Genomic DNA, 24,533 nt, shown 5'->3' with positions numbered 1-24,533 from the left:
AAGTACATAGTTTAGTTAAAAAATTTATTTCTACATAAATACACAGGTATATTTAAGTGCATAGAAAAGGGTTTGAGTGGTTATATGGAGAGTTAAACATGTCTAATTTTTAAAAAGCACTAGAGAATATGTCTAGAAAAAAATGAAGGGAGAGGAGGCTGGAGGTAGGACTGGGCAGGGGATTTGAAGGGCTGCTTATGCTTTGCTTGATGCTCATACTATGGACTTTCACTCTCTATGTAAAACATTTTAAAGAACAAGGTCACTGTGATGACCCAATATTCCTGGTTACCAAACCTTCTGTTCCCTCTGCTATTCTGACAAATGTGTTATCTACAGGGTGAGTCTACCCATTCCTTCATAGGCCCTCACCACACAATCTGTTAACTCACTGTCGGTGGGGGTGGTAATTCTGTCACCATGAAATAAGCACACATTAAATTCATGATAAACATTTATAGATCTAAAACTATGAAAGGCTTAGGAACTCTCCTCTGTAGTGGGAAAGTCCTCAGGTAGTAGAGCATCACAACTGTGACTGAACTAGAAAACTCATTTCCAGGTCTCTGATTCTAAATTAAGCCAACAGCAGGCTGAAAGCAGAAGCACACACAGCCAAGTGAAGAGTGAGGGTCAGATCACTAAAGGACATGCTCACCAAGTTAAAATTTTGTTTAGCTTAGCTCTCTCTGCTCCACCAACTGCAAACCTTACTCTGGGCCACCTAAACCTATCCTTACATTAATACATACAGGCTTTGTTCAACTATACATATTACACAGGTGCAATAATAGTATACATAATTTTGTGTCCTTTTATTTGCTTCAGTATTTTTACTAACATATAATTAACTTTTAAGAGCTGCAAAATCTGCCATCTAGCAGTCACACAGCAGGCTGCCATTAACTATTCCCATTAAGGGCTGGACATCTAGATTGTTCCCAGTCTCCAGCTATTGGCTTTTCTAATTAGCTATTATAATGGTGGAAAACTGGGAACAACCTAAATGTCCAAAGAGACGGGCATAATTTTTTATAAAATACTGAATAGTCATAAAAAGATGAAGACCCAGAGGTGCTGCTAATTGAGCAAAATAAGTTACACAGAATGCTTTGCCCAGTATAATCTCTTTCAAAATATATACAAACATAGAAAAGTTTAGAAATGCCATCAATGATTCTTTCTGGGGAAAACTGTAGACAACTAGTTTTTCTTTTCTCTACATTTCCCATCTTTTCTACAATGACCATGGATTACATTTTTAAACAATATTCACAAAGCATTTAATACCAAAAAAAAAAAAAAAAAAAACCAGTTCAGAGAAAATGAAAATCATATATAAGAACTAATTTTTTTTTAAAGGCAAGAAACAGACTGCCTACGAGACTTTACTTTTCCATGTTTTTTATATTTCTTCTAATGAGTTCAAAGGAACTCCAAGGCATTCTAGGAGTGGAGACACTGGGTCGAAGCACCCTGGTATGGCTCTGACTTCTGCAGGGTAGAGTCCCAACAGTTTACACTGGCATCAGCATGTTCCCTGACTACATGAGTAACTCTCACCTTAAAGCAATTTTCATCTGACATGAGCTGCTCAGCTTTCCGCTGATATGTTGACTCCAGGAGGCTCCTTGACGTCTGTGTGTTCAGCTGGCCTCCTGTGGCCCCATTATTGTTTTCTGCCAGGTATAGGTCCGTCACTTGTACACAGATCTCATCACTCACGATATGCTGCAGCTGGAATCAAGCAAAGGCAAGTCATCAGGAACCAAAAATACAGTTCTCCCCGTCATACACTCAGCCTTCCTTTGGTGGTTCCAATCATTCAGTTAAAAAAAGGTTTTTTTCTGGTTGAAAATTTTAGAAAATTAATCATATAAAATCACTATCTTATTTTCTTAGAGAATAACCGAGCCAAAATCTTCAACCATATCATTGGTCCACGACTAAAATGTTCATATATATTTAAGAGAAAAACCATAGGTAACTCAGGTTAACATGGTACTATTTAAAGTTCTAGTGTTGGTCACTCGGTTGTGTCTGACTCTTTGTGACCCCATGGAGCCCACCAGGCTCCTCTGTCCATGGAGTTCTCCAGGCAAGAATACTAGAGTGGGTTGTCACTTCCTTCTCCAGGGGATCTTTCCCACCCAGGGATTGAACCTGGGTCTGCCACATCGCAGACAGACTCTTTACCGACTGAGCCACCAGGGAAGCCATTTAAGGTACTTAAAATTTTTTTTTACATGAAAGAAAATTTCTATGGCTTGCTACCTTTATGGCACTTCTTTACCATTTATAATTTGCTTTCACACATACTCTCATTTGATCCACACAACTACCCTGGGAAGCAGTCTGGACAGGGGTGCCCTGTTATATATGAGACAAACGTACATTTTAGATAAGAAAACTCACTGTGTGCTAAGGTGAGGAGAGGGAACTTGGAGAACCATGAAAACAAGATCCATTCCTATAGTCAAAGCCCTGGTACAAAGAGAAATTCAACAGGCCTCGAAGAAGCTGTTGCTGAATTAATCTGTCATTGGCACTCAGCTGAAGGAGCTAAGTCAGAACAAATATTCAAGTTTCTGGACCCCAGGCCAATATTCTTTCTAACACATTCCCTATTTTTCCACATCTGATAATAAAAGCATAGTATTTAAACTTTATGCAAATTAACTCATTTTCAATACATGTCAATCATGATTGACTACTGGTAACTTCGGTGACTATCTTGTTAAACTCTCTGATGACTAGCAAGTTGAACCCTTCGGAGATTCCATTCTTATAGGTCATGATGATATCATCTATCAAAAAATAAAAATTCCTTCAAATGAAATTTTACCCCTTAAAAACGCCAAAGGCTGTGAAAAACAGATAAAGAAAGCAAAATGTTAATTGCAATAACAATTTATTTTACTTTAAAATTCTCATAACCACTGAGCCATTCTATTTTTAGGAAGATACACTCTTTTTGAAGCACTAGTAACTATGACAACTACTTATTTTTAACATTTGAAAAAGTCTTAAATGACAAGTATGTGTATTTGTAGATAAATGGACAAAATGTAAGGTCAGACAGTGAGTGACCTGATGGTGGTAGAAAGGCCAGCAACTGGAAATGGTTAAATTACAATTAGGCCATACAACAGCTTTTAATGTGACTGTTAAAATAATGCTTATAACTTGAAAATACAGGGGTAAGCTTAAAACACAGTGTTTAAGAGAAAAAAGCAGTGCAAAAAAAAAAAAGTATACAAAGCATGGTCTCTACTATGTAGATACATTTTTATACTTCCCTGTTAAAGGTCACCGACTCCTTCCACACCCTCTTCTTGGATTTCTGGCCCCACCCAGTCTTTGGAAAGGGTAGCATTATAAATCTAGGCACAAACAGGCAACTCCCAACCCAATGTTAGGCTTGTCAAATTCTCTCTCCTGCTAAACTGAAATGACACAATGAGTGTGTCTGGTAGACAGACATTTCACAGAGGAGCACCTGGATTGGAAAGGTTGGTCATGTCAGCACTGAAAACACTCAGGGGGCCGGACGTTCATCTGCAGAGAGAAGTGTGAGGATGGGGAAGATGTCCAGAAAAGAGGCATGCTGGAGAGGGAAAAAACCTTCCTAGTCTAGTCCCTACCTGGTCTGGCCATACTTTCAGTCCCACACTAGACATTTGTGAGACTGCCTATTGTATTCTTAAGCAAACCTGTATTAAACTAGTTTGGAAAAGTAAGCTAAATATATGGTTTGACCCTGCAATGTATATTCGACCTCCAGTCAATAATGAACTCTGGGAGAACAGCAAAGGATTTAAGGAGAAATGTTATGCCTCCAATTCAGGAGTTAAGCTGAGAAGCATAAACATATGTTTTTAAAACACTAGATTTGGATTTCTGGATACAATCTGTCTCCATAAAAAAAAAGACTGGACCTTATGTATTACTGACTCAAAATAATCACCAGGTGCTTCTAGTAAATGGACTAATCACTAATCTATTGTTTAAAAAATCAACTGTGGGCTTACAAAAAAAGAAAAGGCTGGTTGTATTGGATTTTTAAAGTTGAGCTGATAGTATGCAAGACTTTACTTCTAGCTACAGCAACAGCAAACTTGTAAACAGAAACATAAGCACATGGTATGGTAAGTGGACTCTTACATAAATTTAGGGGACATTAATAGGCATTAGCCTCTCAAAAATTATGACCATAGCTGATTATATCCATGTAAAGATTTCTGTCTGTCAACATAAAGACCCCTTAAGGGAAGGCCTAATAACCGCTTCAACTTGCAGCTCCCTCCCTGACAACTTTTGTGAAGATGCCAAGATTCAGTTATTCCTTGACTTTGAGTAGATCCTACGAGACGGGTGCAAAGCCACACATCCTTCGAAACTCAAGACAAAAGCAAGAGTACCTCACAAAGGACTCCTTTGTGATTTTACCTAAGGAAGGCACTTTCCACTTTAAAGAAAAAAGTGGGACTTCCCTGGCGGGGCAGTGAATAGGCATCTGCCTGCCAACACAGGGGACACAGGTTCAATCCCTTGTCCGGGAAGATTCCACATGCCTCAGAGCAACTAAGCCCGTGTGCCCTAGAGCACGTGCTCTGCAACAAGAGAAGCCACTGCAATGAGAAGCCTGATCACCGCAATGAAGAACAGCCCCCCGCTTGCCATAATGAAAGAAAGCTCATGTGCAGCAACAAAGACCCAGTGCAACCAAAAATAAATAAATTCATTAATTAAAGAAAAAAGCGTACTAACAACAGACTGATACCTTTGAGAACTCAGAACAAAAGGCAAAGGAATGGAAATCTATTATATGTTATTTGCTATAAAATTATCATTGTTGTAAAGAACAACATATCTACAAACTCCCAGGGTACCCCAAGAATAAACCACAAAGCCAACTATAAACCTAACTCAGAGGGAGTCTCAGATAGTGAGGCTGACAGAGTATTATAAAAGATGTTATACAAAACCCTTCCTGTAAAAAGAACTTCAAATGTTAAATGAGGAAAGTCCATAGAATTACCAACACCTATTCAGACAGTAAAAAAAAATCCACCTGCAATGCAGGAGTCTGGGGTTCGATCCCTGGGTCAGGAAGATCCCCTGGAGAAGGAAATGGCAACCCACTCCAGTATTCTTGCCTGGAGAATTCCATGGACAGAGGAGTCTGGCGGGCTCCAGTCCATGGGGTCACAAAGAGTCAGACACGATTACGTGACTAACACTTTCACTTTTCACAGAAGAGGAAATAGCTCACACCTGGTACATAACGTAAGAGCTGGGAAGATGGGACAGGAGCTGGGGGCAAAACCTCACATGTGAGGTAGGTTCCTCCTCCCAGGGCACACTGAGCAAAGCAGTCAGTCACATGGCTGCAGCCCTTCCACTCAGTTAACAGGAGAGATCCAACATCACATTAACCTCTCCCTCCCCTCTACAACCACGTGTTCGTTAACATTATCACATGAGAAAACTGCCCATCTGTTCCCAGAAGAAAACCTGCCCCACCTGTAGATGAGGACTATCTCCCTCCCCAACCCTCGCCCGCACCACACCCTCACCTGTCTGACAATGCTCTGGATGAGTTTGTCCATGGTAAAGGCAATGTAGGCATGAATGGTGAACATCTCTCTCAGCGAATCTTCGTACTGGGACGAGTCTATGTTGCCATCCAGCAGGCTCCGCACCATGTCCAGGAAAGCTGGGTAATAATCTTCTACATCAACATCCACTGTGGGAAAGAGGGGAGAGGTGAGGCCTTACCCTGCTAAGAAAAGATGGGAAGAGGGCAGGGCAAATCCCACAGCTGCCTGAAAAGCACTGCACAGAACCAACCCTCAGTATTCAGTGTGCTGCAAACAGATGAGATCTGACAGGTGGCCACAACCCCAGCACTGTCTATCAAAGGAGAGTGACGCTGCAATTTCAACAGCGGCCTCTAACCCTCTGACTGACCAAAACACTTATTTACAGTACGGCTGGCAATGCGTGACATGAGAGCAAAACATCCCAGGAAAGAAGTTTCTTCAAAAAGCTGTCGGCTCCCTGCTAGGAGAGGAGCCTGCAAAGGGAGTATCCCCCACGTGGGTGGGCTGCTTGCTCAAAGAGCTATTTCACAAAGCATGAAGGCTGAAGAGAAAAGGCAGACAGACCCGAACACTAGCACTGAGAAGCCTCTCAGAACAGGAAACTAGGAGGGCAGATTAATCTTTTATGAATAATGAAGTGTCTGCATTTGTCAAAGTCCTTTTGTTTAAAAGTGGATTCCCAACACTGTAGTTCACAAATTACATCAAATGATCTATACTTGCTGCATATGAATCACCTCAACCACCAGATAGAAACCTTATCAGTTGTTACAGACATTTGGCAACTAACAGCGCACGAGGAAAGGTGAAAGGGCTCCACCTTTAGCTTACTAAAATAAGACCTATTTACATGCAGATGGCAAATCTCATCTCCAGTGCTGGCAATCCAGACAGCAGTGCAAGGGGGCTACTGATTATGTGGTTTCCTGATCTGGGGGCAGGTTACACAGGTGTGTTTGCTTTGTAAAAACTTACTGAGCTACGCAATTCTGTATGTGTTGTATACTTCAACCAAAAGTTCACTACAATGAGAAAAATTATAAAGAGAACTCTTTGTCTTTGACATTTAGCTACCTCTTTGTAAGTTTATACAGGGGAAAAAAGGCTCTGAGAACAAAAATTGAGTCCATTTCCATTTATTTGAAGTGTGATGGATTCATTCAAGACAGGCAAAACAGGACAACTACTATTTAAGAGAAGCAACTGGCTTGAGTTTCCTGACAGAACATTACCTTGTTCAGATCCACAGCAGAGGCATGGGCTGTGTTATTGCTGTGAAAAATGCTTTCACGTCAGAATAAAGCTATGAGTTCTACTGGTGCAAACCACGTGAGCCATGATCAGTGGAGGCTTGGCATTATTACTCAAGAACAAACTGTTAGCCTCAAAAATCAGGTTAAGTCAATGGTCAAGCCAAGATTAGGTCATCTTTCTTGTTTCCTCCCAAGCAGAGGGAATCGCCACACTGAAGTCTAAAAGATGTCTCTCTCAAGCTAGGATTAATCCAGATAAAGGCTTTTAGAATTAATTTCCAAGGTCATTAGCTCTCCAATAGATAGATGGCCAGGGCTTCACATGGGCTTCTTACATGACTAACAGTTAAGAAAAAAAAGATAATTCATTCCAAAAATGGGTTATTTCCTAAAGAACACACAAGAAGGTTTCACAGAAGAGCTTTGGCTAACAGATTAAGTACCTAACTTACAACCTGAAGGGAGATCTAGAAGCAAGCAGCACAGAATCACGTAGAGCATGTGGAGGCTTCCTTAACCTTCCCTTATTTTCCTTTTTCTGAGTTTTCTATCTTCATTCCTGTTCTGCTGTCTCAAACCATCTCCTGAGTCCCCATCTCTTTTTTTTGCAATTGTCTCAGGCATGAACAGTTGTTCCGTCGTGGAGTGGAACCAACTATGATGCTTCAGTCATTCTCTGTCCTTTCAGAGAGACCTTCCATTTGGGAAACTGACGACGGTAACTGACACCCACTTCCTTGGTGTCCACAGTACCAGCTACTGAGGGTCTATGATCTAAGCAAGGCACAGGGTGCTTTGCATATTTCCCCCAATTCTCCCAGCAGCCCCACAAGATAACAAGTAGCACCTCCAGTTTACAGAGAAACAGGTTCAGAGAGTTTAAGTAAGGTCACGCAACCAGTAAATTGCAGTGCTAGGATTTGAACCCAGCCAGCCTCTACGGACTGCCTGTGCTCTATGCATTAACATAAAAGAAAGCAGTCCTGAGTCTAACTAGGTCCTGCATCCCCGAGCTCTCACACCTTCTGCAGACCGACAACCCTAGCACTCACTAGGTTCTTTGAGACGCAGCTGGATGGCAGGGCTGTCACTCTTGTCTCGCTTGATGCCCAGCACTTCCCGTTCCCACTCTCTTTCTCGGTTTTCTTCTTCAATTTGCCGTTCAGCTTGGGAACAAATCCGCAGCAGCCTCAAGCAGAGTATCTGGTGCAGCCGCATAAAGATATACCAGTTATTATTAACATAGAAGAGGTTGTACACTTCATCCATCCCTCTTAACTTCTGAGCTGCTGTGTTACTAAATAGTAGCTTGGACTTAGGGGGACTGCCCCCAACACCATTGTGCTTCTTAGCCGCCCCTGTGGCTTCATCTACATCCATCTCTTCTTCTTCCTCTTCCTCCACATCTGAGAGATCACCTCTCTGAGCAAAGAGCAGATCTGGAATAAAATGATGCATGATTTGCTTGATTTTGTATTTGTCTTCCTTCTGAATGCCTGTCTGCCTCTTCACGTGGTGGATAATCAGAGCAGCAGCATCTTCCAGAATCTGTTTGTCTTCATAGGCAAGTGAGAGGTGTGGGCCAACAGGTACACCAGCGTTTTCTTCCGTAGCCTGCTCTTGCCTCTACCAGGAGAGAGAGACAAAGTATTATGTGACAGCTACAAAAGCAACAAACAGACCTACGAGATTACACCAGCAGTATGTTCTACTAACCATAATGGCCACTATTTTCCAATCGAAAACTTCCAGAAACAAAAAGATAATGTGCAAGATGTGGTTTGATACCAAAATGACTGGAGGTACCATGACATGGTACCTCCCAGACAATAGGACAGAAAGAAGACCATCTTCTAAAATTTTACATTAGTACTTATGGAGGATACGATAGGAGGTCTAAAATTTCCTTTAAAATACTTCTGGGAGTGAGGAAGGTGGCAGATATAACAAAACTGGCAAGACAGAGAGGAAATTAAATTTATGTCAGTTCATTTTACTGCTCTCTCCCTTTTCATGTATGCTTGATATTTTCATAATAAAGTTTAAAACTCAAGATCACACCCTTCTAGAAATTCTCAATCATACTCTATTTGTTTCTATCCATCCCCTAAGACTATGAGCTCAAAGAAAGAAGGATTAACTTCTTATTCATCTCTGTATCCTAGCTCCCAGTACTCTACATAATCCTGAAGGATGCTGAATAAACAAGGGATTAGCAAGAGTCTGGGGGCAATTCTCTGGTGGTCCAGTGGTTAAGACTCCCTGTTCTCAGTGCCAAAGGCCTGGGTTCAGTCCCTGGTGGGGGAACTGAAATCCCACAAGCCACACAGCATGGTCAAAAACAGAGAGAGAAAGAGTGTGGGGATTGAAGATAGTATTTTAAGTTGTGGAAGGTTGAGATAGGCTACAAGAAGGAATATAAGGTACTGTTGGAAGAAAATATGGAGAGAAGTGGAAGGGTGGCAGTGGGCATTAACTATAACCAGGATGGAAAACTGGAAAACCAGTAAAACAGCTTAGTGAGCCTTAGATTTAAAATGGTAGAAGAACTGGGAATAGAAGTCTATCCTATGAAGCAACAATCAACAAACCTTGGAGGGTCTCATGCTCATGTAACAAAGGTAATTTGCAGGAGTCACAGCTATGCTGAGCATACAGACTGGAGACTTCTCACAAATGTTGGGATCCCTGACTCACCTCATCATAGATACTCTCAATCTCATTGAGTAAGCTCTTGGACCTCAGGACCTTGGTGTCGTTTTGTTTAAAGTTGATGCCTTGGTGGTCCAGAGATTTCAAGTAGTATTTCTCATTTTGCTCTCTCCACACCTTGTTAAAGCCTCTCTGAGCTTCTCGCCATTCTTCCTCTTTCATCTTCAACCTAGTGGGGTGGAGGGTGGAAAAGAAAGACAGCAGAGTCCAGAGGAGGGAATTTTAAGGCAAGGAGTCATATTACAATTGCAGACTGGAATCCTGACTCTGCCACATTAGCCATGTAAAACTGCCTCCTTATCCATAAAAAGGGGATAAGAGCACCTCATCCCACAAGGGCTTAGAAGTAAGAAATATGTCAGGTTTACTTTATTTCAAAGGTCAACAGGTACAGCAGATCTGTCAGATCTGTTGGCAACTCTGGGGTAAATTTATTCAAACTAGTCTTGAACTCTGATACACAAGAAAACTACTCATTCAGGACTTAGTATGGGGAATTTATCCCAAAGTCAGAAATCTTGCCGAGAACAGTTGTTTCTCAAACAACATTCCACAGAATACCCTAGAAGAGTAGATTCTCTTCCTTGGCCAGCTAAAACAAAGAGAAACAAGTTTCTTTGCTACAGGACTTCTGAGAATGGTTACTATGCTAACGTAAATGTTCAAGAGCAGAGAACTTGCACAACAATGAATGCTCCTCTAGACAGAGCTTGGAAGTTCCAATGAAAACAACTGATTCTGATTCTCTAGAAGAGAGGAGAATAAAATCAAAACCAGCACTAGAACTGAAGGATATCCTCCACCTCGAAGACAAAAGTTAAACACTACTGGCAAGAAGGCAAACACCTTCTGCCAGCTCTTGAGAGGAAGACTGAGGAGGAACAAGAAAATCTGGGCACGTGTGAACTGTGCAGCGGATAAGTTTTCACCAGGTGATACAGAGGGAGGACCAGATTTATAGGAGTGCCACGGTCTTGGAGGCGCCTGGGGCTCAGCCCTGGCCTCCTCTTTGATACTACAGCCTTATTTAGGTGGGTTCAATGGCCCCTCTATACTTGGTTTGAAGGTTGGTTAGGAGAAAGAAGACATTCTTGGAAGTTTATGGGACGCTAAGGTTTTTTAAGTAACATATCAATTTTATAAAGACAAAGTGATTTTTCTTACTAAAAAACAAAAGATGTGAACACTGGTTAGTACTGAGTGGCAGGAAGGTGGGCGGCTGTTTTCTTCTCTGTTCTCTCTTTTAAAATATCCCCCTAAACACACAGAGCATTCCAGTATGGACTGGAAAGGTTTGTTCTCTGCTGTTGGTGACACAGAACCCCATCAAGAAGCTCCACTATCCCACACTATCCACCTGACTTCCTACAGCCGAGGTTGGGGAGAAATGGAGGTCTCATGGAATAACTGGGCTAAAAAGGAGAATCTTATTTAATGGGACACTAAATCTGTTGAGAAGCACACTAAAGCATGAAGGGCATATGCACTCAGGTACCTTTTAAGGACAATTGGGACGGCAATGGAAGGGTTCTTCCTCAGACCATCAATGATGTCAGCTGCTTTGTCAGCATATATCCTTTGGAGTGCTTTTCGGTGGATGACTTCCGATGTGCCCCCGAGGGTGTTGTCCAAGCGAAATTTAGCTTGTTCTTCAGCAGACAAGCGGGAAAGTTTCTTTTGTATTGCTTCCAGAACCCGGATAGTTGCCAGATTGGTCTCTAAAACTACATCAAGCTATAAAAAAAAAAAAGACAAAAGTGTGTTCAGGACCCAAATCAGAACAGAATAGCTGTCGGGAGTAGAAGGTAGAAGTCAAACTCCCTGATTTGAATCTGGGCTCTGCCATGCTGCTGCCGCTGCTAAGTCGCTTCAGTCGTGTCCGACTCTGTGCGACCCCATAGACAGCAGCCCACCAGGCTCCCCGTCCCTGGGATTCTCCAGGCAAGAACACTGGAATGGGTTGCCATTTCCTGCTCCGATGCATGAAAGTGAAAAGTGAAAGTGAAGTCGCTCAGTCGTGTCTGACTCTTTGCGACCCCATGGACTGCAGCCTACCAGGCTCCTCCGTCCATGGGATTCTCCAGGCAAGAGTACTGGAGTTGGGTGCCATGCCTTCTCATACCATGGCCATATAAAACTGTTAGCTTATCAGTAAGACAGGAATACCACCACCTACTCTCACAAGGTTGTGTTCTGGATTTAATAATACAACCCACATAAAGGATTTAGCACAATACCAGGCACACAGCAAACATCCAAACCCTGAATATTCACTGAAAGGACTGATGATGAAGCTGAAGCTCTAAAACGTTGGCCACTTGATGTGAAGAGCTGACTCACTGGAAGACTCTGATGCTGGGAAACATTGAGAGCAGGAAAAGAAAGGGAGTGACAGAGAATGAGATGGTTGGATAGCATCACCAACTCAATGGACATGAATTTGAGCAAATTCAGGGAGATAAGTGAAGGACAGGGAAGCCTGACGTGCCCCAGCCCATGGGGTCACAAAGAGTCATCTTAGCAACGGAAAAACAACAACAAAGCAGTGGTTAATACTTCTGGTGCCACCAACGTGGTTTATTGAGGACGACTGGCCCTCACGCCAGAGGGACCTAGGAGGAGGCAACCTTACTGACACTTTTCTCTGAACTTTTGTCAATTACTCAGATCTGTTACAGACAATAACCACCACTACCACCAAATCCCAAAAAGACCATTCAAGATAGTAAATCAATCTCATGAGTAAAGTTTTTCAGAGTAACTTGAAATGTTTAAATGTTTAATGTCTTGTTCCACATCTACTAATAATAAGAGTATTACTTAAGGGCTTCAATGTTGTATTTGTGGGTAACCATTTAAATTTTCACTGAATATTTCTGACACTTTATTTTCTGGCAAGGGCCAAGCCTAACCTGGTTAAAGACATGACTAGCAACCCTGAGTTAACTTTTTTCCAAAGCTTAACACAAAATTTTCTAGATGAGAAACAGAAAATAAAGGAAATGAGCAGTCTCAAGGGTCTATAACTCTGTATAAGTGTTTCCTAATTTTCTAGTTTGAGGGCTATGGTAGTCATTTTGTCAAAACTTTTAATGCCCCCTTTTCCCCAGTTATGGATAAATGATGGCTTGGACTTCCTGGCTGCCTTGAGATTAGCTGCTGCTGCTGCTGAGTCGCTTCAGTTGTGTTCGACTCTGTGTGACCCCATAGACGGCAGCCCACCAGGCTCCCCCGTCCCTGGGATTCTCCAGGCAAGAACACTGGAGTGGGTTGCCATTTCCTTCTCCAATGCATGAAAGTGAAAAGTGAAACTGAAATCACTCAGTCGTGTCCAACTCTTTGCGACCCCATGGACTACAGCCTACCAGGCTCTTCCGTCCACAGGATTCTCCAGGCAAGAGTACTGGAGTGGGTTGTAGGGCCGTGTAACTAGTTCTGACCTATGAGCTGTTAACAGGTGAGTCAAAGTAACATCCATTACTTCTAGGCTAGAGCATTTAAGGGTGCAAGATCCATCTGAGCTTTTCCCCTATAGTCACTGGTAGTGTTCCTGATGGTGGCACTCTGCCAACGCAGGTCCCCAAGCAATTCTGATGAGTGGAATCTTCAGCTGAACACCAATGCACATGCAGTATGACAAGGAAATAAATAGGTCTTTTTCAAGTCATTGGGATTTAGGGGTTGACTATATTACAGGAATATTAACCAATCCTGATCTATAAAGGATTCAAATTAGTCTACCGCATCCAATCCTCAGCATGCACATGTGCATACATGCACACATTTCCTTCATCCTCACTACTGCAGTAACAAGCAGGAAATGAGGCTGATGCTTCTCTCCTGTGCAGGCATACTAGTTGAGAATAGAATATCCTGTGAAAAACAGGCGTCAATCTCTGCTAACACATCACTGAAACTGACTAAACACAGGTAAAAAATAAAAAAAGAAATGCTTTCTTCAGCTTGATAAAACTTTTCACAGAAGTTAATATCTGTCATGACTGAGTTTTCTGCAAATGGTCGAAGCTCCTCATAAACACTGGGGCCCAGAGGACCAACCAACACGTGGTTCTTCATTCAAAGCATGCCAGAAACAGAGGAAGCAAGTGTGAATGGGGATAACTGGCAGAGAGCTAAATCAGTATGGATTAAAAAGGAGAAAAACATCTCCCATCCATAGGAAGAGCAGGGACAGTCAGTTTTATATAATAAATACATTAAAAAGGAGGCATGTAATTTTCTTTCTCTAGACACATTTAACATTCCCTTTTTGTTGGTATCAGTGAACCAGACATTTAAACACACTGGGAACTGAGTCTGTTTCCAGTACTCCCACTCCTGGTATCAGGGCTCTCGACCAGCTCATTTCTTCACTCCAGCTCTTCCCTTCCCAACTACTTTAAAATGAAGTCCCTAACTCAACTTTCTTTCAAAAGGAGACAAATCAACATCAGAAATATGACAGAAGAGTTCCAGTTCTCACAGGAGAGCTAGTTTGCTAACCATGTTAGTAAGACAGCTGCTAAAAAAAAAAATATACACTTTAAGATAAGTAATTTAAAACAGCTGCAAGAAAGCCCACCAGGTCTTAAAATACTGATTTTAAATACTACGTAGAACACAATAACCTTTAAAATGTCATTAAAAATTCAAAGGAGTATTATTCAGCCATCAATGGATAATTTCAGTTAAAAGGGCTAAAGTGGCCTAGATAAGTCACATTTGTTATGAAAATATTACCAATATATCTGACAAAGTCACAAAACATGGTAAATACAACAAGCATTTACCACAAAGAATATGAGCCTCTTGCTCTTTGGTCTTAAAAGCCAATCCTCTCAAGTAGGTATTTAAGATATCCTCTCTTTCAGAATCTCTCATTTCCCCAAACTTCAAATGATAAAGGAGCTTGTACCTCAAAACGTTCATCTTCACAACGATAGATATGTTCTTCATACTGAGTTTTCTTGGAACTAACAAAGGTGGAGTCCTCAGACCAGGAAGGGAAGGAAACCCAGGTATCATTTAAAACCTTTGGGTAAAAGAAGAGACATTGAAACAAAAGTGTAACGAAATTTTCTGGTGATTAAGCTTTCTCAATTAAAAAAGACAAAACTTTAGGGGAGGGAAGAAACAGTTAACATTACAGGTTTCACCCCTGGCAAGTGAAACTGTAGCAAGTTTCACCTGTAGCAAGTTTAAAAAGACAGTTAGAAAAAGGTTCTCAATATAAGTACAAAACATTTTCTTTTGAAAAAAGACAGAAAAGGATTTTGATTTCTTCATTCGTACAAATTCTCCATTCCAGGTACCACTTCCTTCTGGAGGAAGCCGAGGACTCAGGGCTGATACCTTCCCTGGAAGGCCTTACCTCTTTACAGAGAGGAGTCCGTCCCGTACACTTGGGCTGCTGGTAACTCTTTGGTAGGGCTCGATAGCTGGAGCCCAACCGTTTACAAGAGGCATAATCTATCTCCATGGCAATGCCCTCTGTGGCCCGTTCTTTTGGAAAGGTTTCCAGATGTACAGACTCCTTATAGCCCAGAAAGTTTTTAAACCAATTAAACAATTCTGGGAATTTCCTAAAGAATCAAACCAAAAAACTGGTGAGCAATTAGAAGCATTATGCAGTAATGCTGAGGTATGACTACCACTATTTGATGTAGAGTCAGAACTCTGCTATCATTGGACAAATTCCAGTGACAATTATTACTTCTTGCCTAAGAAGAACTGCTTTTGAATACCTGGCTTCTCCTTTTCTTACAGAGTGCTCTAAGATCAGTTAAGGTGGTGATGCAAGAACTGTCCTGAAACAAGGCAATAACCAGCCATTCTTCTAATCAAGAATATTGTTTCAAAGTTCAGATAATTCTTTGGTTGTCAAAGTCAAGATTCTAGAACCCTGGGAGAGACTGGTCTATATAAAACATCCAACATTGGTCAGGGGATCAGGAGACCACTAGTCTTGGCCAATGTGCCCTCTACCAATCTTTTCATCTCCAAAGCTGAACTAGAAGACTTTGCAGAGGACTCTCTTAGCACTAACATTTTATGAGTCAACTGACCCACCACAATCAAATTAGTTTTGTCTATCATATACTCCCACAAACTAAATTTTATTTTACTTTCATATCATGCACCAGGGCCAAGCTCCTGACTCCACTTACCCCAGGAATGGAGAGACTAACTGCACAAGCTCCGCCCGAGAGATCACCTCCTGGTTAAAGATAACAAGACAGCGCAGGAAATTTTCATAGGCCTCTGCACTCCGCAGAGCCTTTCGGACCTTATGGAGACAACCGAAAGAAAAATAATTAAGTGAGAAATCAAGAGATCCTGGATCGCTTTTAAAAGACTGGGGAAACTTGAACTGTTATTTGATAATATTAAGAATCAATTTTGTTTTTTTTAGATGTGTTAATGCTTATGTTTGAAAAAAGGAGTCATTTAAAAAGGAAACTTAGGGACTTCCCTGATGGTCCAGTGGCTAAGACTCTGTGCTCCCAATGAAGGAAGACCAGGTTCGATTCCTGATCAGGGAACTAGATCCCACGTGCCACAACTAAGACCAGATGCAGCCAAATAAACAAATATTAAAAAAAGAAAGAAAACTTAGTACTTATGGGTGAAATAATATATTACATGAGACTTGTCTCCAAATAACCTGGGGTAGGCGAGAGTACACATGAAACAAGCCCAGCAGCTAGGAACTGAGACCTGCTGAGGCAGGATGACAGGTGCACGTGGGTCATTTCACCATTCTCTTTAATTTCACATGTTTAAAAATGCCTATAATAAAAATTCTGAAAAAAGAGATCCTGGAGTAAATAAGACATTTACTTCTCACAAGCCTGATTCTCTGAACCGTAAGAGTGTTGCCCAAGGTTTTGTTGCTTTGCCTAATGGATGTTTACAGAACTATTCAACACTCTTTTCAAACTCTGGTAATCCTGACTAATAACCTTTTAAAATAAGGTACTTTTGTTCTCTGACTTGATCTGTTTCCTTTCTTCATTTCTCCTTTCTTTAGAGTGCTGAGAATTTTAATAACCCAAAACACTAAGCATTTTCCTGAATTATCAAGCAAACTCCAGACTTTTTTAGTATGTCTAAGAAATAAGTACCTCGAAAACAACAACAACAACAAACACTATCCCTATTTTAAAAATTAACTGTTCAGTCCCCCTCCCTCACCCTTTCCTTGCTATCTGTTGGCTGTGACATGGACTTTTACAATTGCCTCAAAAGCAAGCACCAAGTGCCCAGGCAGCCCTCAGAAATTGGTTCAGATCAGAGCCATGGACTCAGGAGGCACCAATCATGGAGATGCTAAGTGATTTGCCCTTTCACAAAAACCCAGAGGTGCAGGACTTTTCTGGCGGCTCAGTGGTAAAGAATCCGCCTGCCAGTGCAGGAAACATGGTTCGATCCACAATCTGGGAAGATCCCACATGCCTCAGAGAAACTAAGCCTGTGGGCCACAACTACTGAGTCCACGCACTCTGGGGCTAGTGCTCCAAAACAAGAGAGCCACGGCAATGAGAAGCCCGTGCATCGCAACTAGAGAGTAGCCCCTGCTCATAATTAAAGAAAAGCCCTCATGACAACAAAGACCCAGCACAACCAAAACTTAAAAAAAAAAATAAAAATCACCTGGGGAGCTTTGACAACATACAATTAAATCAGAATTCCCATGACCCAATATTTATACCACAAATAAGTTTCACAAGCAATCAGAAGGTTACAAATCATTTTAAGTCCTCGACAATTGGTGCACTGACATGCTTCACTATATACACCTGGGTATCTACAATAGGAGCGCAGTAGTTTTAGAGAGTAATATCATGCACTTCTTTTATAGCTTTTTTCCACAAGGCAAATGCTATATTTTGCTGCAAACTATTTCACAAAATTAAAGCAAACAGTGTTACCATTTCTCTAGTTCTGCTAACAGTTCTCAAAGATGGCAAGGACCTACAATTTGAAATCTACGTTAGAAAGTAGAAAGTCCTAACCAGCTTGATGCCTCTAAAACAAAATCTTCTTGGGGACAAGGTGATTTTCTTTGGGCATTAGTAGCTAATATTAGGGGTCTTCCAATTTGATGCATTGTTTTTCAAAGTGATGCAGGGCTTCCCAGGCGGTGCTAGTGGTAAACAACCTGCATGCCAATGCAGGAGGCATGAGAGACACGGGTTCAATCAAATCCACTTCATTTATTACTCACCTTATCAAAAAATAATGATTCCGTTCCTACACCATGCTTGCTGGCATCTGCCATAGAAGAATCTTTGAGGCTGAGCAGTTTAGGTTTCTTCTATAAAAAAGGAAAAATATAAACATGTACGATTCAAAGAGAGGGTTTCTCTAGGCTTTTTGTTCTTTTCTGTTTTTGCTTTCTTGGCTGTGCCCCATAGTGGGATCTTTGTTCCCCAACCAGATACTGAACCTGGGCTTCCGGCAGTGAGAGGGCCGAATCCTAACCACTGAACTGCCAGGGAATCCCCTGAGTTTTATTATCATCTCTGTTCTAAGGTTCCATCCCTGACCACCACTGATTAATAATTCGCAACAAATGAGAGAATTCAAGTCACTAACTTGCTTTACAAAAGATTTCTACTCATCTTCCCTATTTCTCAGATTGCCTGTCATTCCCCCCTAGAGGTTCACAGGTCATTCTACTTGCCAATAACTCTTTCCATAAATGGTCACAGCATTACTGCGATGTTAGAATTAATATCCTTATTTTTTTCTATGGGCTAAAAGTAACTTTATTAGGAACCAAATGCTATTGCTTTATCTTCCTAGCTGTGGAGGCAGAAGAGGCTATAAAAATATCTGGAATACACAGTAATCAATCTTTAACCTTTACCTTTAAATAGTTCAACTGAAAAAATCATGGGGGGGAAAAAAAAAGTTTATTTTCCTCACAGAAGGAATAACTACCTTGTCAGTAACATCCACTCAGCCCAATTTAAGATTGCTCTTTTAAAGCAAATAAATGGGTCATACATAACTCCACGCAGAAAATTTACTATAAAGAAATGACCTCTCAACTGCCTGTGAAGAAATGCACAGTCCGGGAGAAGCAGCACATTTACCTTTGCCATTGGACTGCATTCTCTTAAGAGCCACAGCCTCTGCCTATACTGCCTAAGGAAAAGACAGACAGGGAATCCTAATCTCCCAATATAGGATTTCCACCTGCGGGTAATCAAGTGTGGGAGGAGACAAAGATTGGCACCTATCTGCTGACCTGATTCTTGCTACTTGTATTACTAAAACTCCTTACTAAAGGGAAGAAACATACACGATTACTATGTTCAGCTGGTTTCAAAGGGAGAAACCATTACAAACATGGAAAAATAGTTCAACAGCCCTTCAAAAGTGTCAGCACCTTACAGGTCACTCTTAGTGGGTATTTGCTTATTTACCAGTCACTTCTTACCAGAAGATATCCCACTAGCTTTTGTTCTTCTTTAAATTCTAAAGACTATCTACCTCTTCAACATCATATACAGCTTCATAATTCACTGAAGCAACACTCAATGCATACACAGAGCCCACTCCCTACCACTGCTGCCCTACGTCAATGAGGGAGAGTGGGCTCAGCTTTCTGCAGGCAGATCATCAGGGTTTAAGTCACTAACAGGAGTTTAAGACCGCCTTCTGCTGCACCCCCAAGGTCCTTCCCTGGAGATTAAGATGATACAGATAAGATCTGGCAACCCAACAAAGAACCTTGGGCAGGACAGGCCTCTAGACCAAGGAGATCCCACAAAGCATTTGCACTTTACTCACAAGAGGACCTCAGAGACCACTGACTTATTTTGGAAACAGTTATCAATTTAATCAGCTTCTTTCTTAGTACAAGGCAGGACAAATTAAGTCTCAGAAACCCTTGGCAGGAAACAAAGAAATAGATGAGAGCTAATAACAAAGAAGGGAGAAACTATAAAGAAAACCTGTAAGAACTCAAAAGTAATCGGAGCAATTAGTACTCTAACATTCCTTCACAGGGCCAGATAAAAAGCTTCGCACTGAGTTTATGTGACATACACCAACTAACTTCAAATATCCAGGATCCAAGTGTCAGCCTTGCACACTGTCTGCTACTACCGTTCCTGAAAGTCACAACGAGCAGTTGTGCCCTCCTCACCTTCACTGGAGGGGTGGCCCCTGTTCCAGAGTGCCTGCGAATCTGGCAGCCATTCTGGCTGGGCCTCTGTGGCTTGTTGTTCAGCTGAGGTTTCTTCACCGTGCCTCCGTGGTCATTTCTCACGGAATCGACCTTCTCAGCAGTTGTTTTGCTTAAAAGCTAATTAAGAACACATGAAAGAGATGAGTGCTCTTATAAAAGCAAGTTATCATTTCGAAAAAGTCTCCTTCTGATTCCAGCTTCCTAACTTATCACAACCGTTCTCAATTGTGTAGTTCTTCTAAATAACTTACCACAGAGCTGTTGGCATCTGGTAGGAACTGTCCAAATTCTGACAACAGATCTTCCTGATTTTTAAAAAGACGAGCCACCTGGGCATACACCTCCTGCTCAGTCAATGCTGGAGTGTAGTTTCCTCCAGCTTCCTTGGCATTTCGCTGCTCTTTCTGATAGGAAATTGCAAATGGGAAGAGATCATATTAAAGGGGCACTGTTTTGAATGACTTGCTTTTGCACACCTTCTGAGATGTCTGGCTTTGTATGTTATCTATTTGGACCGCAGTTAGGAGGAAAGTCTATGTTCTTAGCACTTGTTTTTGGCTTTAAGCTTTGAAGTTGAGAAAGGAGTGGAAGATGGTGGCTGACAATTCCTTTCGAAAACCAGGGCAGTATATGTGAATGCTCAGGGGACCACTACCGACTGATAAAACACAAAATATTAGAGAAATTTCTCCTTCTATATTGTACTTTAACTATATTACACAAATTATTCTTTAAACTTTCAGATAAACAGCACTGTTTCACAGAGCAGTGACTTTAAAAATCCTAACTGGCTGCTACAAGGCAATTAAAGTCAGGTAAATCAAACTGGCTTTACAAACACACATCACAATTTCTAACTGGTTAACTACCAGTAAGAATTAGTGGACACAACTGTGTCCAGAATAACTAGTTCTTCTCAGACTAGTTGTTCCCAGAAGGCAACCTGGTTAAGACAGGCTGGAAGGGCAACTGTCTTACCTGATATGTGTGCAAAATCTCCAGGAACGCTTTGTAGATGTCTGGTTGGCCCTGGAACCTGTTCTTGATCTTATTAACATAGTTGATGGCATGGTTAAACTCCACAGGCTGATTGTTCTGCAAGGGCGGGGCTGTTCCCAACGAGATTGTCACTGGTGTATGAGGCTGGACAGGTGGAGAACGTGGGGACGCGTATGGTGGGAGTGGGGGAGTCTGCTGACTGGCTGGAGTATGTGCTTGTAGTTGGGAAGGCTAAAAAGAAAAAAGTCTTTATTCTCCTCAGGAATACAGATGGTTTAACACAGGAAAGAAAGTTCAAAGTAAAGAGAAACAAGGTGTCTGATTAACATATATACTTTATTCACTCTGGCTAGGCCATCTTAGCCCAGCTCAGATCACACTGAGCAGGGGTGGCAAGAGCAGAGGGTTCACACATTCTAATACAAAAATTCCAGCCTTAAGTTTTCTAAACACAATCTTAAAAGTGGGCGACATCTCCAATTACAGGGAAGAATTTTCATACGTAATTTTTAAGCTTACTTGCTCAACAGGTGCAAACAGAATAGGAAAAAACCTTATTCTACATAGATCTTTAATGTCAAAAAAGACAATTCAATTGCTGCAGTTAACCCCACATAAAGTCTTCTAAACCAACTCTGCCCAACAGACTCTCTGAGGTGATGGAAATGTTCTTTATTTGCATTATTTTGCACAATAGCCACTAGCCACACGAAACCAGTGAGCACTTGAAATGTAGCTGGTGCAACTGAAAAACTAAATTTATTTTAATTAATTTAAATTTAAATATAGCCATATGTGACTAATGGCTACTGTATCAGTAGAGTTCTATACTAAGAACACCTCATCATCATCAAGATCTTCTGCTTAGCTTGGCATGGTCTAATCTGGTAAACAGAGTAACTTTTGTAAAATGATGACCATGCAGAAAACAGTGTAAGCTGACTATTTCTGCCTGTGTTATCAAAGTACTATTACACAAAGCTGTCACTTCTTGGGATGCTCACGGGTTCAAACAGCAGAAGTTGGGGGCAAGAGAGTCCATGTATGTTGCCGATGTGTAGACTTAAATAGATATATAACTACGTGGTGTGTAAATGTGAGCCACTTTATAGGAATGTGACTTGCATCTTCTCTGATGAAATTTAAACTTGTGTTATCTACCTAAGCCTTATATACGAAGGGAAAATGTCAAAGGAGGGTTCTTTCTAGGGATGCATTTCACATGGTGCAGAGTTTTCCAAGTGCTCACCTTGCTGACTTTGGCAGGTGGGGGCTGAGGAGCTGGCTGGGCAGGTGCTGGGGCTGACTGGGCTGAAGGCTGGGAAGGATGCTGGGGTGGTGGCTGAGGCTGGGGCTGGATGCCATGGGTTGGGATCTGATGAACCTGGCCAGGAGTTGTCACATTCACCATGTCATTGGTTTGCACCTCAATCTTGTAGCCAGGGGGCAAGAAGGTATTGAAGCCCATGATCAGGTCAGGGTGGCCTTTGAACAGCTGGGACACGCGACTAATCACTCCTGGAGTGTCGATGCTAATTAAAAAAAAAGAAAAGAAACACAAATATTAAAGTGGCAAGCCTGACAAAGCACTCTGGCAAGACAAAATTCACATTCCACTAGGTTCTCTACACAGGAAAATAAAAATCAACCTGAATATTACAAAATTAACCACACCCAAAGACCTCTGAAATTCAAAGCCATTTATCTTCATAACCAAAGAGGCTTGGTCAAAATTTTAAACAGAATAGACATTCAAGCATGCTACCAGTCCTATCAAGCAGATACCCAGGCAGTAAGTCTTCAACTCCAATTGCCATGCAAGACCCAACCCCTGATACACCAGTATAAATCATCATGTATCTATATACATTGTTCAGATGAGTTACTCTTTTATAATAGTGAACCACGCCAGAATATTAGGGTATCTTAAGCTAATCCAAAAAGCAAGTAGCCTAATCATTACCAGTTTACTTCCCTGACTGAGATTAAGTACTAAGAAAAATTTATCAGTATGCAAAAAATAAAGGTGTTGGGACTTTAATTTTTATACAATATATAAAACAAAAACATGACCCATGGAAATAAAAGCACAACTCCCTCCAAAGAGCCCTTTATCATTCAGCGGATGAGAATAAGCTATATCCTCCTTCCAGAACCAACATAACAAGCAAAATTCTCGAGTACAACCACATGTATCTTTTACCTCTGAGATTTAAACTCCTTCATGATGTCAAGGAAGTCATTGTAGACCTGAGGCTGACTACCAAACTGCAGCTTCACTTGGTCAAGGTAGGACAGTGCATCCTCCACCTGAGGCAGGGACAAATCTCAAGGTTATTAAGAGAAAAGCCAGCCAAGAATTACTTCTAAAAGACTGATTTATACCTAAATAAAATCAGCATATTAAATGAAATAGAAACATATAGTAAACATACATTAAAAACACTAAAAATTAATATGTGTACCAGTAATATAACTCAAGCTTAAAATTAAAATTAACTCATAAAATCTGTAACCTTGCTTTGAATAGTTTTGCATAGAATTATTAGTGAAGGATAATCACATCCATATGTCATTCACTTATTCATTCATTTATTCATTTCACAAATATTTACTAAGAAGCAACAACATGCTAGGCCAGGCCCAACGTGAGGTCCCAAGGAATTAATGACAAACAAGCCACGGTATGCCCTGCTGTACAGAAGTTCATTCCACATCCAGTTGGGAGTCATAACACAGTGGGCAAGTGGGCAGTCACCAAATGCCCAGAGAGCACATGGGAAGGGCACCCCTCCACACACAAGAAAATAAACCAATCAACCAACCTATGGGGACATACCGGAGGGCTTCCTTAAGAAATGGTGTCTAAACTGAGTCTTATGGATGAGTACAAGTTAGCAAAAATGAAGACCCATGAAGAAAGTCAGAGGAAGCAGCAAGGGCAAAACTGCAGACGGGACACCATCTGGTATATGTGGAAATGTGAAAACAGTTTAGTTTGGCTAGAGGATCTGTGGTGAAAAGAAGAAATGGTGGTAGGAAGAATGATAAGAGATAACACAGGAGACAATGCAAGATCTAGATTCTGAAAGGATCTTGTTAGAAAGCAATTCAGATTTTTATCATCTGCACTTTAGTGTATCAATTTGGCTACAGTGTTGAGAACGAGTTGGTGCAGGAAAAATAGACGATGAAGAGGAGGTAGGAAAACCAGTCATGCTATAAGATTAACTGATGTGTGAACAGGAGTGGCATAAATTATAGTACTGACCAAACAAAAAGAGAGAACTGGACAGATTCAAAAGCTTTTTAGGAGACAGAAGTGACAGGGTTTTGGGGCTGACTGACTGTACATGGAAGATAAGGCAGAGAGGGCATTCACTAAATTATATACCATGTGGGCATTCACAAAGAGGAACAAGTTTGAAGGGCTACAAAGTTACAAGTGTGATCTAGGATAACTTAAGTTTTAGTTACTCAGGAGATATCTAAGGGAACTGCCCACTAGGTGTATCCTACATACTCTGGGATTATTTTTAATTCTATATAACATCAAGTTTAGTAAAGTTTCACAAGTAAACATCTGATTTGACAAGCACTACTCTGGTGACATATTGTGAAACAGAATCTTTATGATCAAATAGGCCATTAAAGAGCAGTAGGTCAAGAGTTGCCCCAACTTCCACTTATAGCCATGGTTAATGAGAGCATTTGTGCTGCCAGAGCACAGTGTGTATACCTGGTCAATACCAACTCATTGGA

At 41.2% G+C, this 24,533-nt stretch overlaps 1 protein-coding gene across 2 annotated transcripts in view; it reads right to left on the bottom strand.

Moving 5' to 3' along the window:
- Positions 1-24,533, bottom strand: part of SIN3A (SIN3 transcription regulator family member A) — a 68,097-nt gene that overhangs the window by 14,152 nt on the left and 29,412 nt on the right. For both annotated transcript variants that reach the window (XM_070775360.1, XM_070775359.1), the window contains exons 4-17: positions 22,975-23,081; positions 22,021-22,303; positions 20,751-21,002; positions 20,024-20,176; positions 19,731-19,889; positions 17,799-17,888; positions 15,739-15,857; positions 14,943-15,153; positions 14,487-14,603; positions 11,067-11,305; positions 9,557-9,740; positions 7,912-8,485; positions 5,580-5,749; positions 1,564-1,737 (exon numbers count right to left, since the gene is read on the bottom strand). In XM_070775360.1, the coding sequence (XP_070631461.1) occupies positions 1,564-1,737; positions 5,580-5,749; positions 7,912-8,485; positions 9,557-9,740; positions 11,067-11,305; positions 14,487-14,603; positions 14,943-15,153; positions 15,739-15,857; positions 17,799-17,888; positions 19,731-19,889; positions 20,024-20,176; positions 20,751-21,002; positions 22,021-22,303; positions 22,975-23,081 (2,832 nt within the window). The remainder of the gene's footprint in view (positions 1-1,563; positions 1,738-5,579; positions 5,750-7,911; positions 8,486-9,556; positions 9,741-11,066; positions 11,306-14,486; positions 14,604-14,942; positions 15,154-15,738; positions 15,858-17,798; positions 17,889-19,730; positions 19,890-20,023; positions 20,177-20,750; positions 21,003-22,020; positions 22,304-22,974; positions 23,082-24,533) is intronic.

The sequence above is a fragment of the Bos indicus genome, chromosome 21 (genome assembly GCF_029378745.1).
Source record: "Bos indicus isolate NIAB-ARS_2022 breed Sahiwal x Tharparkar chromosome 21, NIAB-ARS_B.indTharparkar_mat_pri_1.0, whole genome shotgun sequence".
NCBI classification, from domain to species: Eukaryota; Metazoa; Chordata; class Mammalia; order Artiodactyla; family Bovidae; genus Bos; species Bos indicus.
This window is presented reverse-complemented; position numbering and strand designations above follow the sequence as displayed.